This window comes from Leucopleurus acutus (genome assembly GCF_964270905.1).
Source record: "Leucopleurus acutus genome assembly, chromosome: 18".
NCBI lineage: Eukaryota > Metazoa > Chordata > Mammalia > Artiodactyla > Delphinidae > Leucopleurus > Leucopleurus acutus.
The window spans coordinates 67,566,318-67,585,446 of record NC_139160.1 but is presented as its reverse complement, the minus strand read 5'-3'; the positions used below and the strand labels follow the sequence as shown (position 1 = coordinate 67,585,446).

The 19,129-nt window shown below is 40.5% G+C and overlaps 2 protein-coding genes across 2 annotated transcripts in view; one reads left to right on the top strand and one right to left on the bottom strand.

The window, feature by feature from the left end:
• The window catches only part of UBAC2 (UBA domain containing 2), a 153,479-nt gene that overhangs the window by 125,801 nt on the left and 8,549 nt on the right, over positions 1-19,129 (bottom strand). The window contains exons 2-4 of the mRNA XM_082859690.1: positions 4,591-4,718; positions 2,316-2,435; positions 1,341-1,450 (exon numbers count right to left, since the gene is read on the bottom strand). Coding sequence (XP_082715816.1) covers positions 1,341-1,450; positions 2,316-2,435; positions 4,591-4,718 — 358 coding nt within the window. The remainder of the gene's footprint in view (positions 1-1,340; positions 1,451-2,315; positions 2,436-4,590; positions 4,719-19,129) is intronic.
• LOC309974932 (small ribosomal subunit protein bS18m-like) lies at positions 5,219-5,838 on the top strand (the record flags this gene model as incomplete). The annotated part of the gene is made up of 1 exon (XM_082859779.1): positions 5,219-5,838. The coding sequence occupies one exon, from the start codon at positions 5,219-5,221 to the stop codon at positions 5,642-5,644; it is 426 nt and encodes a 141-aa protein (XP_082715905.1). The 3' UTR covers positions 5,645-5,838.

The following is a 19,129-nucleotide window of genomic DNA, read 5'->3' as shown; positions in this document are numbered from 1 at the left end:
AAACTAATGATTTAGTAATGCTACTTCTTTTCTGAATCAACATGGAATCATTCCTAATGACTACACTATTTACCACAATAGCAGAATAGTCAACTTAAACTTCTCAGTCTAACTGCAATTACAACCCGTAAAACTAAAAAACTGCATAATTATGACACAGAACTTTATGTGTCTCCATTAAAATATTATTCAGAATCATACATTATTAAGACAACTAAACATCAATACTCATGCCAATAATTCAGTAAATCCCACGAAGGGCAGCTATTACCATAAATATTAACAATGTAAGTGTGAGAGCTATAAGATCACTGACCGTATTTTAAAAATAGAGATCCAAAGTGAATCTAAATCAAGGTACTTGCAATAGCCTAACAGTTCTCAAAAATATATACTGAAAATTAAAATAAGGCTGAAGTTAGTACACACAAATTTTAAATATGTTACCTTTATTTTATAGTATCTCATATCTTAAAAACCATCTCAGAAACTTAATTCAGAGATGCTTTAAAGGCATTTATATGTGCTAACAACTCTGCTCCTAAATGCCAATTATTTCTTAAATTAATACATGTTTTCTCATTTTGTTTTTAAAGAAAACCAACACAATATGAAAGCACAGACACTCTATGAGTTAGGTTGCTCACTGCAGATTGGCTACAAAGTTATAACCTATATACTGATTTTCTTTTACCTTTGGTGGAAATATATAAACAATATAATTTAAGAAAAGCATCATTCTTCAGAAGCTTAACTTCCGACAAATAAATTTTGTTTCCTCATCTAATTAATTAAATTTTGTATTTTTATGTTTAATTAGTTAACAAAGTTACAAAGACAAAATTTCACTATGAAAACACAATTCTATCTTCAGGACCAGAAGAGAAAATTCATTAAAAATTCTCTAAAGGGCTTCCCTGGTGGCGCAGTGGTTGAGAGTCCGCCTGCCGATGCAGGGGACATGGGTTCGTGCCCCGGTCTGGGAGGATCCCACATGCCGCGGAGCGGCTGGGCCCGTGAGCCATGGCCGCTGAGCCTGCGCGTCTGGAGCCTGTGCTCCATAACGGGAGAGGTCACAGCAGCGAGAGGCCCGTGTAACGCAAAAAAAAAAAAAAATTCTCTAAAATATGAGATTTGAAAGCTAAAAAAAAGAGTGTAAAACAGATTCTGTGTCAAGAACATAATGAAAATGTTAAGTATACACTGGAATTTTTACATATAAAATCAATTTTACTATATCTAAAAGTTTAAAATATTCTCTTACTGACTTTCATGTATAATAATGCTTTAAGTCAGATTTAAGTAGTTATGAATTAAGCTAATATTTGAGAGCTACTTACAATCCAGAAGGCAAATTCCTGGCTGCAGTGATACCAAAGGAATACCGCACAGCTTCAACGAGGATAAAGTCACCCACCACCGACAAAACCCAGGAACCCAGCAGAAAGGACTAAAAATAAAACAGGAAGAACATTATAGAGAGGAGTCTTCTAAAAATAAACTAACATTTATTTAATTAGAACCAGCTCAGGTATATATTTATTTTTTAAAGTTTGTTTTTTGTTTGAACAGACTTTTCAAAGTGAGGGAGTAAAACCATATTGGTCAAATGTATTAACTTCCATAATTTCTAAGTATGTTGAAGAAAAGATATTTATAGCATGACTTATTTTTACAACTAATACACAAACCATTAAGCAAAATAAGTGATTAGAATTTTATTAAAATAAAAATCCTTATTAAAATGGTTATTGCTGGGCTTCCCTGGTGGCGCAGTAGTTGGGAATCCGCCTGCCAATGCAGGGGACACAGGTTCGAGCCCTGGTCCAGGAGGATCCCACATGCGCAGAGCAGCTGGGCCTGTGCGCCACAAATGCTGAGCCTGTGCTCTGGAGCCCGTGAGCCACAAGTACTGAAGCTCGCATGATTGGAGCCCGTGCTCCGCAGCAAGAGAGGCCACCGCAATGAGAGGCCCGTGCACCGCAACGAAGAGTGGCTCCCACTCGCCGCAACTAGAGAAAGCCCGCGTGTGGCAACAAAGACTCAGTGCAGCCAAAAAAAAAAAAAGTTATTGCCCACTCACACTGATATTATTATCTATTATCATCATTATTATTTTATTATGCTAATCGCTTAAATTTAAATTTTTTCTTTGGTTAATGTCCATGTTCCAAATCAGACAGAGGATCATGTAATAAAAAGATAATTGTTAATGAAACACCAAGCTTAACAAAATAAAACTATTTAAAAACAAGAAAACAGAAACATTTTTTTCTATAACCTAAGTAGTAAAGGGAAAATACATAAAAACTTACTGCAAATTTTCTGCTTCCATATCTTCTTTCAAATATCCTAAAATTATAAATAAGCAGACTACTGCAGAAAGTATCTTTCAAATCAAGGCAAATTATTCTTCCACAAATCAACCGCCAAATCTAGATGGGGATTTAAAAAAGAATAACAAATAGGAGTAAGGTTTGTTCAGGTCTCTTCCTTGGCACATTTACTACGTTTACATTATACTGCTTATTTTTAATACTCTAAGCTCAGATTCCCCAAGGTAGAACTGAAACTCTCCATATCTCTGTAGCAGCTCTTAGAAATGCACACTGAGGGCTCCTTAAGAGGTTCTGCCAGGAGAGTGTGGCTATTTGCAGTCCTAGACAGAGGGTGACTGTCCTCCATCCAGGCAGGTCCCACCTCTAGAGCACAAATGCCCACAAAGTGGTGCAGGAGAAGGGGACTGTTGCCAACTTAGCCAAGTGAACCAAATTAACCCTCCAAACAGAAAGGTACGAACTCAGGGCCACAGGGCCCTGACATTGCCTTACAGCAGTGGTTCTCAGGTCTGGCCATATGCTAGAATCCCCTGGGGATCTTTCTAAAAAAGTACACCAATGCCCAGGCCCCACCACTAGGCTCCCTGACTCAGCTGGTCTAGGGTGAGGTCTTGGCAACAACAACCACAAAAAAAAAACACTTTATGTAGGTGATTCTACTGTGCAGACAGGATTAAGAATCATTGTATTACAGCAACTGAAATCATACTGAAGCTCTATTATATTCCAACAGAAAGCAGCAGTATGGATAAACAACTGAATCACAGGAACTTGGCAAAGCCCACCTAAGCAATGGCATTAATGACATCCCTATGAAGAAAAGATGTCAGTGCTCAAGAATGGATTATCATGCTTAAAATGGCTAATCGAGTATTTAGCAAAGAAAAGTGGCAGGTTATAACCATAATTTGCACTAACACTCTCTGATATTGTGATTTATAATAAGAAATATATTTTGGTCTTTGCCATTGGAATTTACAAAGTGAAGAAAGCTATAACGGTGTCTTTTATCATGTTAATGAGGTGACTTTTGGAGGCACCTAAGAATGGGGGCTGGCTTCCAGGGGAACCAACCTTGTGATTAGAAGGTCGGAATTTTCAGTCCCACACCCTGACCTCCGGGGAGGAAGAGGGGCTGGAGGGTGGATCAACTGCCAATGGCCAGTGTTAATCAATCCTGCCTACGTAATGAATCTCCATAAAAACCCAAAAGGACAGGGTCTGAGAACTTCCTGGGTGATGAACATGTGAAGATCTGAGGAGAGTGGGGCTCAGAGAGAGCACGGTAGCTCCGCACCCCTTCCCCTTACCTTGCCCTATGCATCTCTTCCATCTGGATGTTCATCTATATCCTTTAATAATAAACTGGTAATCCAGTACATAAAATGTTTCTCTGAGTTCTGTGGACTGTTCTAGCAAATTAATTGAGCCCAGGGAGGGGGTCGTGGCAACTCTGATTTATAGCCGTTCGGTCAGAAGTCCAAGTAACTACCTGGGCTGGTGACTGGCATCTGAAGTGCGAGCGCAGTGGGCAGTCCTGTGGGACTGAGCCCTAACCCTGTGGAATCTGATGCTCTCTGGGAAGATGGCATCAGAACTGAGTTCAACTGTAGGACACCCAAGTTGGTGTCTGAGAATTGCTTATTGTTGGTGTGGGGAAATCCCTGCCGAGCTGGAAATGGTACCGGAACACCCCTTTTGCACTCCAACTCACAGACAAGACCCAGCACCAGCATTTTTCATGTGATCAACCCATAAATCTTGAAAGCCACAGACTTCTGCTCTTCCCACCAGCAAAAACCCAAGAGAAATTTCCTACTTGGTTTAACTACCACTATAAAAGTAATTCACAGACTCTCAATCTATTAGAGCTGAGAGAGCTTAGCTCCTCTAACAGATATTCAAACTGAGGCAAGTTTTTGAAAATGTTAAGTATGCATGCTAATCATACAAAAACCACATTTAACATTGTTTAATTCTCTTGAAATTAAAAATTGCATTTCCATGAGTAAAAACTGAAGCTGAAAAGAGATGTGTAAAAGGAAATACTGCACTGCTTCATTATAACCTGCTTTGCTGAAATTATCAATAAATACAACTAAAGAAGTTACTTGTTAGTGGAATATTAATAATAAATAATATTTCTTACAAATTTAGAGGCTTTGAGAGACTAAGAATGGCAGGAAGAAAGGTAAATCAAAGAAGAAGGCCTGCCTTCTCCCCTCCCAGAGGCCAGTGGAGCGGAGCTCACCTGGAAGTCGTCCTTGACTGCCTGAAGGTCGTACACAAAGAACCTCTGGCAGTGTGGAAGGAGGAGGGCCAGCAGGAGGGACAGGGCACTGGGGACCAGTAAAAGACCCTTGGACACAGGTGCTTTGTCTGGAGGGAAAAACAAAACTGCTTTCAGAATGACTGTCCCTAAGATTTTAAAAACCACACGACTGAAAAGCAAGAGAATTCACTTCTCTTGAATTAGAATGAAGACAAAGTTCACACACTCTGGAATTTAATTCTTATTAACATATATTTTCAAAACATCTTCCTGCAGAGGTAAGTGATCAAAGGGCACTGGAAAACAAGCGAAATCGGCTGATGCAGGCCGAGACCAAACCAAGTTTACTTCCATGGAATACCTTTTCAGAAAACGGTCACCAAAGTATAGAGAAATAGACAGCGGAGTACGTTTTCTATCAAACTGACCAGTTAGCTCCTGAGCATGACTGGGATTCACGTACATAAACATTTACTTTAAGAAATTTAAGAAGCGGTTAAAAGTGCTAACATTGCTGCCTGCAGTGGTCTGCTGAGATTTTCCACCACAGGCACCCTGGAGCCTTGTCTAAATCTCACGCAGAGGAAGAGCAACGAACCATGCAGCTATGGTAGCCCTCTGCAGTGGGCTAGGAAGGAGAACGTTACCGCACTGCGCAACGGCTGCTGCCTGCCCCACAGATTCTGGGGCTCGTGCAGTGCTGTGGAGAAGAAGTTGTTCACAATATAAACAGGCAACCAGCAATGAGGACCTGCCTGTTCCAATGGAAAACCCTTATAAGGAGCCTCTGAAAAAATCTATCTTGTGTGGAAAACGTGTAGATAATAAGAATGTCCAGCTTTTATCCCGGTTTATTTCTCCATTTACTAGATGCATTTATGGAAGGCACATAGCAGGTCTTTGTGGGAAGAAACAAAAAGAAATCACAAAAGCAATTAAGAGAGCTCAAATAATGGGGTTTATGCCGGTTACATACAAGGATCCTGCATATCTCAAAGACCCTAAAGTTTGTAACATCAAATACAGGGAGTAAATTCTATAGAGTTATCATCAGTAAATTTATTTTACAGTTGTGTGGTGGTAATACTGGCTCAGACTGTAAGATTTAATAACCTTTGAGTAGAGAAGTGATAGGCTAAATCAAACTATAAAGTATTATGTTTTTAATTCTTAATAATTTGAAATTATATGAGGAAAAAGTGTTTCAAGAGTGACGTTTCCTCTCCATATCAGAATGTTCATTAAGTAAATCAGATTATTTAAAATGTTAATACTTGTTACATTTTCCATACATATGAATTAAAAAAAGGTACTATGGGATTTTCACTTAAAAAAAAAATCTTTTTTTTTTTTTTTGCGGTACGCGGGCCTCTCACTGCCGTGGCCTCTCCCGTTGCGGAGCACAGGCTCCGGACGCGCAGGCTCAGCGGCCATGGCTCACGGGCCCAGCCGCTCCGCGGCACGTGGGATCTTCCTGGACCGGGGCACGAACCCGTGTCCCCTGCATCGGCTCACGCAGACTTCAAACAACAGCTCAATTCCCACTTCCTTACATCAGTCTCTCCCATTTTAGCCTGAGGGGCTCTTCTCCCAACCTGCATCCCCGTTTCCAGGTACTAGTTGAGGAGTCAGGGTCTGGAACCTGTTTTGCCTTCCCGACTACATTAAAGATTCCCGAGGGAGGCCACCTGCCTTCTCTCCTCTATGTTGGCCATAAAGCCTAGCACAGCTCCTTGAGGGAATGAAATGTCCAGATCATCAACAGGCAAGACCACAGGAAAGCGTCACGGACACTTTCAGACAGAGACATTCTCAGATTGTGTGAGGTGCACTTCAATGGGGAGTGAATCTACTAGTTATGGTTGGTAGTGTGGTAATTGCACTTGTTTGCATATATAAAAATAGCCCAACTACTTCCTCTCTGGTACGGTCTTACAAACAGCTAAACTGGAACCATCCGTAAAGTGGCTGCATACTATTTTCATGACCAAGATGCAATCGAGGCTCCAGGGAATCTAAGAGCTAACGGAGCTCCCTGCCCCCCAGAAAACGGAGTCCCCACCACCTAGTACCCCAAATGTACCGGAAAGCACCGTGGTTGTGAGCCTGACCAACCTAAGTCCTAACGCGAGCAATTTCAGCCTGTTTTCCTCACCTGTAAAATGAAGATAAGAGACACTACCTCAAGAGTAGTGAGAAGTAAATAAAGAATGAATATAAGGGGCTTCCCTGGTGGCACAGTGGTTGGGAGTCCGCCTGCCTATGCAGGGGACGCGGGTTTGTGCCCCGGTCCGGGAGGATACCGCGTGCCGCGAAGCGGCTAGGCCTGTGGGCCGTGGCTGCTGAGCCTGCGCGTCCAGAGCCTGTGCTCTGCCGCGGGAGAGGCCACAACAGTGAGAGGCCCACGTACCACAAAAAAAAAAAAGGAATGAATGAATATAGGGAAAACTGCTCCAACCACCGCAATCACAATCCCAGGAGACTGGGCCTCCTTGGTGAAAGGCAAGCTCCTCCCTTATTATTCCGACAGGACCGAAGATGGAGCAGAGGTGACAGAGGTGCACCTTGAAGGTTTCCTCCTTCAACTTGGACTTCACCGATCCTTGTGAAATGGGTCCCATTATTTATTCATTCCTGCCTCTTCCTTGCTGCCTGCATGATTCCACTGTAGGTTCATGGTCTCAAATCTCAAACTGACACTCTCCACTGACCAGGAATGCTACTGCTCTTCTCTAGTAAGTGTGCTCTTTCCTCAAACTTTCCTGCTCCACACTCCCAATGGCTTACATGCCGCCATATGAACAAATGAATGGTTTGCTTTGGTATTCTCACTCATATCTCTACAATTAATAAGCACCTACTACTGCAGACCATGCATTATCCTAGGTCCTGGGGTATAGCAGCAAATGATGGACAAAGTCCCTCCCCTTGTGGTACCTACAGTCTAGACAGCAGAGAAAAGAAAATACACAAAGCAAGGAAAATATGTCAGATACAAATAAATGCTATAGAAAAATTAAGCGGGGTAAAGAGCGAGGCTGTGTTACCCACCATGGATTTCCTGCTCTCTTTTCAGATAAAAGATAGGACTGCTACCCACCCACACCTGCCCCTAACTGAAGTGGCATATGGCAATGTGACTTGCTTTGGCCAAGTCAACATAGTAGATGTCACTTCCAGGCAAATATTGGAGAGCCAGTGAATGGCCTTTCCCTTGGCCAGTGATCAAGATGGTGGCTATGCTACGAGCCGGACGCCAGAGTTCAAGACAACACGGGACAGGCCCTGCCAGGCGACTCACAATGGAGGGACGCCTGCAGTAAGAAACAAACCTTGTCGTTTCAGGTCCCTGACATTTTAGAGCCGTTTGCTACTGCAGCATAACTAGCCTATCCTGGTTTAGGGGAAAACATAGTGCTAGTGGGGAAAGAAGGGTGCTCTTTTTCATAGCATGATTAGAAGGCCCTCTGACAAGGTGAAATTTGAGCAGACACCTGAGGATGTGGGCCTTGCAGATATCTGGGGAGCAGTATTCTTGGCAGGGAAAAGAGCAAGTCCAAGTGCTGTGAGACAGAAACACACTCAATACGATCAAGAAACAGTAAGGCTGCCAAGGCAGCTAACAGTAGAATAAGGGAAAAGCAGAGAGGCAGGATATAAGGCCAAAGAAGTCGAGGAGCAAACAGTGTAGAACCCTATAGGCCATAAGGACTTAACCTTTCCTTGGAGAGTGACAGGATGCTCTTGGGGACGTTTAGGAAAGGAGTAACATGATCAGACATGTTTTCAAAGGATTGCTTTGGTTGCTAAATTGAGAAGAGATTACAGGAAGGCAAGCATAGAAGAAAGGAGACCAGTTAGGAGGCTATCATAATAATCCAGACAAAAGATGATGATGGCCTGGACCAGGGTGGTTTGGGTGGGGGTAGTGAGAGTGGTCAGAACTGGGGTATGTTTGGAAGGTACAGCAGGCAGGATTTGCTGACTAACTGGGTATAATGTATGGGCAAATGGAGAAATCAAAGATGACCCAAAGTTTTTGTGGCGAGCCAGTAGAACTGTTGCCAGTTCCTAAGATGGAAAATTCTGTCACCCTCGCCCTTACCATGCCTACAAGATCTGGGCCCACCTTGCAAACTGTTCCCTAACCCCCATCTCCACCCCCCACCTCCTAGGGCTCTACCCTTTATACCAATGCTGCTCAAAGTAACTAGTCCACAAGCTGTTACCAGTCCAGAGTGAGAACAGAACGTGAACCAACACACTATGTCCTGCAGGGAGGAAGTCCTGCTATGAAAAAAATATCACCTGTACTGAACACGTGCTCTGCTCAAATGTCACCTTATTTGTGGATACCCCCATGTAATTCTCTATCCCCTTTGTTCTGGTTTATTTTTTCACAGCACTTATCAACAACTGACTTATTAATAGCGATTCACCAAATCTATGATTCAAACTGACTGTAAGATATACCATTATTTTAGGTGTTACTAAAAAAGAAACACTGTCAAGTAATTCTAAGATGGCATCAACTGTAAAGTACAACCCAATATTAGAAACACTAAAATGTGAAAAAATGCAATTTGGAATCAAGAAATACATTTCTCTGTGTATTGTCCATCTCCCCATCCTCAGTCCCCACTAGAATATAAGCCTCTTGAAGGCAACAATTTTGTCTGCATATGTTCACTGCTGCAGTATCCCTCATGCCTATAACAGGATCAGGTCCATAAAGGCAGTCAACAAGTGTTTATCTAATGAAAGGTGACTGATATATAAGAGTTGCTCAATAAATACCCAAACATCCATTGATGGATAAGTGGATAAACAAAATGTGGTATATCCATACAGCAGAATATAATGAATTATATTCAGTCTTTAAAAGGAAGGAAGTTCTCACATGCCACATCATGGATAAACTTTTTGGACATTATGCTGAAGGGAATAAGCCAGACACAAAACGATAAATACTGTATGATTCCATTTCTATGAGGTACCTAAGGAGTCAAATTCAGAGACAGGAAATAGAAAGGTGGTTTTGAGGGGCTGGGGGGAGAGAAGAATAGGGAGCTGTTTAGTGGGTATAGAGTTTCAGTTTTGCAAGATGAAGAGTTCTAGCGACAAATGCACAACAATGTGAATGTGCTTAATGCCATGGAACCATACACTTAAAAATGGTTAAGATGGCAAATTTATGTTATGTGTATTTTACCACAATTAAAGACTAAAAATAAATAAAATATTTACTGAATTAATAATGGATCCTATTTATACAATCATTTTAATTCTGTTTAGGACTAAACCCCTAAAAATACAGACCTGATTACTTAACTCAGATAACACTACCATTAAGTCCTCCTCTTAAGATGAGCAAAAATCAGATCCCAAAAACCTATGAGGAAAGTAACAGATAATATACAATGGTCCAAGAAGTCCCACATCACAGGACAAGTATACAGTATTACTATGGACAGCAGAATTTACTGATTAACTCAAGATCTGTACATTTCGCCATATGAAGTTTACCGCAAAACAAACAAAAAAAGAACTTTAAATTATTATTAAATTCTAGTTAACAACATGTATGCTTAAGTGTTTAGAGATAAAGTGACTACAACTTACTTTGAAATCCACCAAAAAATAAGGCAAATTGATGAAACAGAGAATGGATATTTAATAAAGCAAATATGTAAAATGTTAATTGCAGAATCTAGGTGGTAGGTATATGGTGTTCATTTTACCATTCTTCAACTGTGGAGGTGGGCAAATAGTGAATCACAGAATATGAGAGCTGAGATAAGACTTCAAAATACATGAAGCAAAAACTTATAGAAACAGGTAAATCCACAAGTATAGTAGGAATCTTCAGCACTCCTCTCTCAGTAATCAATAACACAAGTAGACAGAAAATCAGTGTCATGGACTGAAATGTCCCCCGCCCTCCTCCAGATTCATATGTTGAAGCCCTAACCCCCAATTCGACTATATTTGGAGATAGGGTCTTTAAAGAGGTAGTTTAAGGTTAAATGAGGTCACAAAGGTGGGGCCCTAATCCAATCTGTTCTTATTGGAGAAGGAAGTGGCACCAGGGATGCACACATACAGCGGAAAGACTGTGTGAACACACAGGGAGAAGACATCTACAAGCCAAGAAGAAAGGCCTCAGGAAAAACCAAACTTGCCAATGCTTGGATCTTGTACTTCCAGTCTCCTGACTTGTAAGTAGATAAACTTCTGTTGTTTAAGCCAGCCACCCACGCTGTAATACGTTGTCATATCAATCAGTAAGAATATAGAAGACTTGAAAAACAATATCAATTTGACCTGATTGACATTTATAGTATACTCCACCCAACAACAAAAAATTACACATTTTTTTTCAAATGGATAAGGAACATTCCCCAAGACAGACCATATTCTGGGCCATAAAACACACCTCTATAAATTTAAAGAAATTAAAATCATACAAAGTACGTTCCCTGATTCCAACAAAATTAAACTAGAAATCAACAACAGAAAGATGGATGGAAAATCCTCCAAATACAGCTGACCCTTGAACAACACAGGTCTGAATGTCAAGGGTCCACTTATATGATTTTTTTTCAATAAGCACATACCACGGCACTACACAATCCATGGCTGGTTGAATCCATGGATGTGGAACCATGGATATGAAGGGCCAACTACAGAGTTATACTCGGATTTTCGACTGCATGGGGGTCAGCACTCCAAACACCCACATTGTTCAAGGGTCAACTGTACTTGAAAATTAAACAACATACTTCTAAATAATACCTGGGTCAAAGACGGAGTCACAAGGGAAATTAGAATATATGTTAAATAGAATAAAAAGTAGTACAACCAAGCAAAATTTGTGGGCTGCAAATAAGGCAATGCTTAGAAGGAAATTTATAGCATTAAATGCTTATACAGGAAGAGAAAAGGTCTCAAATAACAATAAAGAGTACAAGCTTTAAAACACTAGAAAAAGATGAGCAAACTAAACCCTAAGCAAGCATACGGAAAGACAGAATTATGAGCAGAAATCAATGAAATTGAAAACCAAAATATAATAGGGAAAAATCAATGAAACTAAAAACGAACTCTTTGAGAAGATCAATAAAATTGATATACCTCTAGCAGGACTGATCAGGAAAGAAAGAGAAGACACAATTACCAGATTCAAGAATAAAGGAGGGGGGCTTCCCTGGTGGCGCAGTGGTTGAGAGTCCACCTGCTGATGCAGGGGACACGGGTTCGTGCCCCGGTCCGGGAAGATCCCACATGCCGCGGGGCAGCTGGGCCCGTGAGCCATGGCTGCTGAGCCTGCGTGTCCGGAGCCTGTGCTCCGCAACGGGAGAGGCCACAGCAGTGAGAGGCCCGCGTACCACAAAAAAAAAAAAAAAGAATAAAGGAGAGGACATCACTACAGATGCCATAGACATTAATAGGCTAGTAAGGGGTTGTGCAACATTGTGAAATGCACTTAATACCACTGGACTGTACACTTAAAAATGGTTAGAATGGTAAATTTTATGTATGTACTTTTATCATAAATAAAATAATTTTTAAAGGATAATAAGGGAATATTAGAAACAACATTTTAGCCACAAATTTGACAACCTGGATGAAACAGGCAAATTCCTTGAAAGATGCAATCTACTTATCAAAGTCAAAAAGAAATTTGAACAGTCCTATAGAAATGAAGAAACTGAATTCATAGTTAAAAGTCTTCCAACAAAGAAAACTCTAGGCCTGATGGCTTCACTGAAGAATTGTACCAAACACTTAAAGGAAAAAGAATACCAATCCTACATAAACTCTTCCACCACGTAGAAAGGAGAGAACACTTTGCAATTCATTTTATGAAGCCAACATTACACTGATTCCAAAAACAAAGATGTTAAAAGAAAACAAGAGACCAATATCTCAGACCAATTTGCTAATATTTTGTTGCAATATTCTCAACACAATATTAGCAAATTGAATCCAGCTATACATAAACAGGATAATACATCACAACCAAGTGAAGTTTATACCAGGAATGCAAAGCAAATCAATCAATGTAACTCACTACATTGGTAGAGAAAAATGTACTGCACAACTCTATTCACATCCTGTACAATTATGTGCTTATTCTATGAAGCCAATTTTTGTCCATTCATGAGACAAAACTGGTCACCTACTGCTGTGTAGTTAATGATAGGTTATCCCTTTGATCTAACCTTACTCCTAATACTATCCAACGTTTATTGAGCACTTGGCAAGTGCAAAGTCCCATTCACAGCACCTCTGCTCAAGATGTTCTCCCCACATCCAGCCTGTCCTCACCACTCGGTCCTCATTTCAGACAGCACCTCACAGTAGCATTCCCTCATGACTTTTTATTTATTGCAGAGCACTTTTCACTATTTGAAATTTGTCTTTGTTTCCTTCCGTGTCTGTCTCCCTCATCAGAATGTAAACTCAATGAAGGCAGGGTCTTCCTTGTCTTGCTCACTACTATATATTTCTATACCCAGGACAGTATCGGGCATATAGTAGTGTTTTAGTAAGTATCTGGTGAAGGAAAGGATTATATGAGGTAGACATGACCCTCTCCAAATTTACAATATGAGAAAACTGCGACTCAAAGAGTGAGAAAACTGCGACTCAAAGAGTGAGTCCGTGATCACAAATGACTCAGCCTGGGTTCCACTTAAAATAAAAGGCAAGACAAAGACTAGCCGGCAGGTAGTTTATTTTGGAATGTGGTTCCAGGGAGCAGGAGTGAGGGACACAGGGAATGAAACACAGAGAGAGTCAATACAAGGATTCATTACGAAGCTGGCCACCTCTATGAGTTACAGATGTTTCTGTCAAGTGCTGAGTCCCACAGGATTTTCTAAGAAGCCTTGTGAATATATCTCAGAACCATCACCCAGGGAAGAAACAGGAAAGCATTTTTATCCATCATCCCTCAAACGTCTAGAGTGGCCACAGAAAAGAAGCCCCAAGGGGAAAACAGAGAAATAAGCTTTACCAAATCAGACCAGGTTACACCAAACAAGAGTATAGAAATACATGGAATAAGAGGTGAGGCTGAGGACACAGGAATGCTGTTCAAGAAGAGGTGTCTGATCTAATGGCCAGGGAGTGGAAGAACAAACCCTGACAATCTGACTACAAATAAAACTGCTCCCTATGCTGCGCGGCCACAGACATCCATGGTCCAAAGAGACTGTCACCTGCATGGTGGATTTTAATTGAAAGACATACATAGTCACAAACAGCAATAACAGAAATCCAAGTGGTACCCTCTGTAACAAAAGTAAATGCACTTGTGAATGGAGATATAAAAAGACGGCAGTCTGGGAGGGTACAACACAGAGTGGTGGGTACTTATCAAATGTTAAACTGATCAAAAGTTTAAAAAAAATATATAAACCCTCTGATCCAAAAAAAAAAAATCTACATCTAGGAATTTAGCCCAAAGTAATTATCACAGATATAAACAAAGATTTTTGCTACGAAGACGCTCATCACAGCATTGTTTATAATAGTGAAAAAACTAGAAACATCAATGTCCAAAAGGAAAATAGATAAATTATGTTCTATCCATAAAATGGAATAATACTCAATTTTAAGAACTAGGTTGTAGAAAAATATTTCATGCTTTGGAAAGATGTTCCTAAATAGTAAGTGCAATATTTCCAGTAGCATTATTATATATTGAATAATGCTCTTAAAAAAATAGTTCATAAATACATGGGTTTTTTAAAAGCACCTATCAAAATATTAACAGTGGCAATCTCTGAATGATCTCTTCACGGGAGGTTTTAAATTTTTATGAAAATATTTTAAGACTTAGAAAAAATAATTTTGGTTTAACTAGTTACTAACTCACTTAAGTTTCATTAAATCCTTACGCAGTGAGATAAGGCAAATCGCTAGCAATCTGCTGGCCCCCCATGTGAGTGGAGCCAGGAAGTGGTTCATACATGAGGAACCCAAGCAGTGATCAAATGGAAGGTTAAAAAATGTCACTTCTTTACAATGGGTCCTTCCACTTTTGAAAATAGGGATGTAACAAATTTTGAGAATGACAGACAATGCATTAATATAAAAATAAAAATGCAAAGCATCTACGGTAAAGACAACATAAAACACCAAAGTTTAAGGTGTTTCCTTTTGGGTCATTCACCTCTTTGGTATGACCGCAGTACGAAGCCATCTCTCTGTGGCAAAGAATAGCAATCAGGCTATGGTGACTGCGTATTATCCTAAAATAATTATTACAGTATATGTGGATTACTTCATGCCAAGCACTGTGCTAAAAAAAGCACTTTCTGTGTAATACCATCTCAGTGAATGCTTATAGTAAACCTGAGGCAATACTTAGTTATCTGAATGTTCTAGGTGAAAAATAGGCTAAGAAAGGTTAAATAACTGGTTCAAAGCCACAACTAGTTAGGCTGAGATCTGGACCAGTTCTGCCTGACTCCAAAGAAAAAGTTTTTGTAATATATAACAAGGAAATCTGATATCTTTATATCATGGTCCATGGTCCAAAGGGATTTTCACTCTTACTATTTTTAGTACTTCACTTGTATCTTTTTGGTTGCTCAAAAAGTTAAACATAGAATTACCACATGACCCAACAATTCAACTCCTAGTTATACACCCAAGAGGACTGAAAACAGATATTCAAACAAAAACCTGAATATTCATCGCAGCATTATCCTAAGAGCCAAAAAGTGGAAACAACCCAAATGTCTATCAACAGATGAATAAACAAAATGTGGTATATCCAGACAACAAACTATTAGTCACAAAAGGACACATGCTAGTAACACACGCTACAATATGGAAGAAGCTTGCAAACATTATACTAAGCAAAAGAAGCCAGACTCAAAAGCCACATATTATGACTCCATATACATGAAATGTCCAGAATTTAAAAATCCAGAGACACAAAGCAGATTGGTGGTTGTCAGGGGCAGGGAAGGGGAGGGAATGGTGAGGGACTGCTTAATGGGAACTGCGCTTCTTTTTGGGGTTGATAAGAATGGTCTGCAATTAGAGAGTGGTTGGTGATGACTGCACAACAATGTGAATGTGCTGTTAAGTCAATAATTGTACACTTTTAAATGGTTACAACAGTGAATTTTATGTTATGTGAATTCTACCTGAATAAAAATATGCATCTTTTAGGTACTAAAGATACTAACCACAGGTCTTGGCAAAGCTTAGCCATGTGGGCTGTTACAGAAGCATCGTAGCTGAGGAGAGATGCAGGGGGTGGGGATGGGGGGAAGGAAAAGGCAGTAACCCAGCAATTCTGCCCATCCCCACAAGTCACCGTGTCAAAGTATACTCATCAAAAACCCCGGTGTGGTTCACACCCCTGGAGGAGGGGCTGCCATACCCTACCAGATCGTTTTCCTATTTCTGACTACTCAACTATTTGGTAAACTTCTCAGGGGTCCCACAAGAATGGGGTGATCTGGTGTTTTATGAAGTCACTTCCTTAAACTTTTTCATCAAAAAGGGGCTAAACCAACGTGTGTAAGTCCACGAAAATGCAGAAACCTGTGCACTACGAGGGACACCTTCTGCATCCACCTTGCTTTACTCTTCGGGCCTATGAGCTTCCTGGAAGGAAACCTGATGAAACACACCCTCAGTGACCAAGTGCGTTCTGGTGACCGTCTCCACAAAGACATTCATAAAATTGCCCGAGAATCAGAAGGTCCCAAGTTTATTTTTGTGACAGTCAATTACCTACGATGCTCAGAAGTAAAACACTGTAAACCATCCATGAACCCGCTGCTGTTCCTAACACACTGGGGAGAATGTGAAGGCCCTGGGCATCTGCTACACTGACCACTCCTCACCCAACAGGTGGCCCGGGGGCCTGGCTTGGGAGGGCAGCCCGTGAACACTTGTCACTGGACCAACGCTTGTAAAACTCATCAGGAAAATGAACAGGAGAAAAGGCTAGGAAGTTTCCACAAAAGAACTCCGAAAAAAAGGCAAGAAAGAGGAAGATTTGCCCTCTAGAGACAAGAATGTATTCTATATCTAAAATATTCAATAGTATGAATTAGGGGGAAAAAAAAACGAGCAATAAAATTGAAAAAGGAAGTTCTAAAACAGAGCCGCACACAAAGGCTCGTGACGCCAGAGAAAAGTGTGTCAGATCTGCACGTCAGCAACAGTGGCAACAGGCTCCCGCACTTTAATTTTAGTCCTGCCACTACGCAGGACACTACTCGGGTTTAGCCTTCTTAGGGAGATTTTATACAAACATAAAGCCTTTCCTTAAGTGTAAAAAAAAAAAAAAGGCAGTCATTGTTAAAACTGCTAATTAGACAAGGAATACAATAAAATGAAATAATAATTTTAAAAGCCAAAAGAAGTAAGAAAATTATAAATGTTACACATAAATAATGATAAATTATTCAACGGTAGGAACAGCTCTGAAAAAGTGAATCAGAAAGCTTGTCTAGACAAGCTTGTTCTAGACCCATGTGATAAACTGTAAGAGAAAAGAAAAAAAAATTTTTAAGAGAAAATGTGTGGTTATTGGCAAAAAAAAAAAAAAAAAGATCTGTTGTAAGTTCAAGTACCTAAGGAGGCCAGGCAGGTAGCAGTGAAACAAGGGAAATAGGTGGCAAAAAGCACGTATCAGTGGATTTTTGTCACACAACAGTTCAGCCCTGGTGTGGCAGATCATCGTCTCAAGAACTAAGAGGAATCTGGATTTCTGTCTCAGAGACACCAATTTTAAAATGTTGGAAGGTGACTCTCCTCCCACCCCTCTACCCTCGCCACCAACACACAGCTCAAACAAAACACATCTGTGTGGCCTGCCAGTGTTCCAAGTCTGGCCTAGAGAATCATCACTGAGGTGAATGCCTATCAGAGCAATGCTAATTTAAGAGAAGGCTGAGTCGTAAAGACCAAGGCTGGTGAAGGTGCTGCCCTAATGGTAACAGCTCCAGAACAAACCAAGGATGGTTCTATATGTTCAAAGACCCTATGAATCTTTGAATCAACCAAAGTAGATTGACAAGTAAGGATACCGTACCTATAAAGACATACACTTGAACATCTGAGAAGGTAAGCAGGAGAGGGAGTTACCTGTCAGCAGATGTTTAATGTAGACTAAACGGGTCTATTGGGGGGAAAGACGTAAACAAAACATACATCTGCAAGATGGAGAAACCCAAGTCTGATTTTAGAGTTTGATGATACAAGGAACCTCTTCCACTCCTGTCTGGTGGAAAAGCCTACTAAAATAGAGAACCAAGCTTAAATCCTTTTAAGTTTGGACCTGTACACAGCCTTTAGCACCTAATCCATTTGTGAGTAGAGATGCTACTAACATCTTTCACCACTGATGCTGAGACTGGCTGGTTGGTGGGGACAAAAAACCCCCACTTAAACATTATAAACACTAAAATTAATGCTAAACAGATTCAAGAATCAAATAAAAGCAATGAAACCAAAAAGACAGCTCAACAAAATTTCAGTTCAAGATGACAGGCTCCTATACCTGTCCACTTTTCCCCCCTCCCAAAGTCATACTGAAATAAAAGGACCTTCAAAACACCAGAGAAATGCCTCCTTCCAAATAGTCCAGGGAACTAATGAATAAATACCAAGACCTGGAGAGGAGGATGGGCAAACAGAATTACCCAACAGAATAATTTACAGTATTTCTCAAACTTCAGTCAGTCCCATTACGGAGCCACAATTTTTGTTATATCCCAGTGTTACCTATCCTATTGTTTAATAGTTTTCTTTAAATCATCTTACTATGTTTTAGTTAAATAAATATATTTTAAAGGAAACTTTATATCACTATAATAAGTGCAAAACGAGTGTCACTTTGTCATCAGTAGGTGGTAACTATAAAAATAAACACAGTTTACTAAATTCTAATTAATATTGTTGCTGCAGAAAGATCTGGGCTTGCCTCCTGTTCTCTACGTTACCAGAGGAAACTAGCTGCTATTAGAGAGGTATTTCAGACTAGCAGCTAACTGAGACTTTCTCTTTGTTACAATCAAGAGGAAAAAGAACTGAAAAGGGAATTATTATCTTAAGTTTCTTTCAATGGCCCTTAGTGTTGAGCCCACATCCTGTTTAAACCATCCCCGGTATAAATGGCGCACGTGCCTGCTGTGGCAGCTGGGCCAGGCCCTTCCACAAAACCCCGCCCCCAGACACACTCCTTTGCATTTCCTCATACACAACCATTCATCTGACCACCCCAGCTGAAGAAAAGGCTTTGCCCCCAAAATAAAATCCGAGAAATGCTCTCCAAAGAAAGTGGCGATCTACTTAGGGAGGACATTGTAAGGGTCTGAGGGTTGAGAGAGACTAGAAGAGAGCTCGGGCATCTTCAGACTCCCGCAACAGATGCTAGCCTGGGTAACATGGCACAGTGGGAGGCGGGTGGTAAGAGGAAGGGCAGCTTCACTCAGAATAAGATTTACACAAAGAGCCAAGCCCCCTACCCTGGCCCACA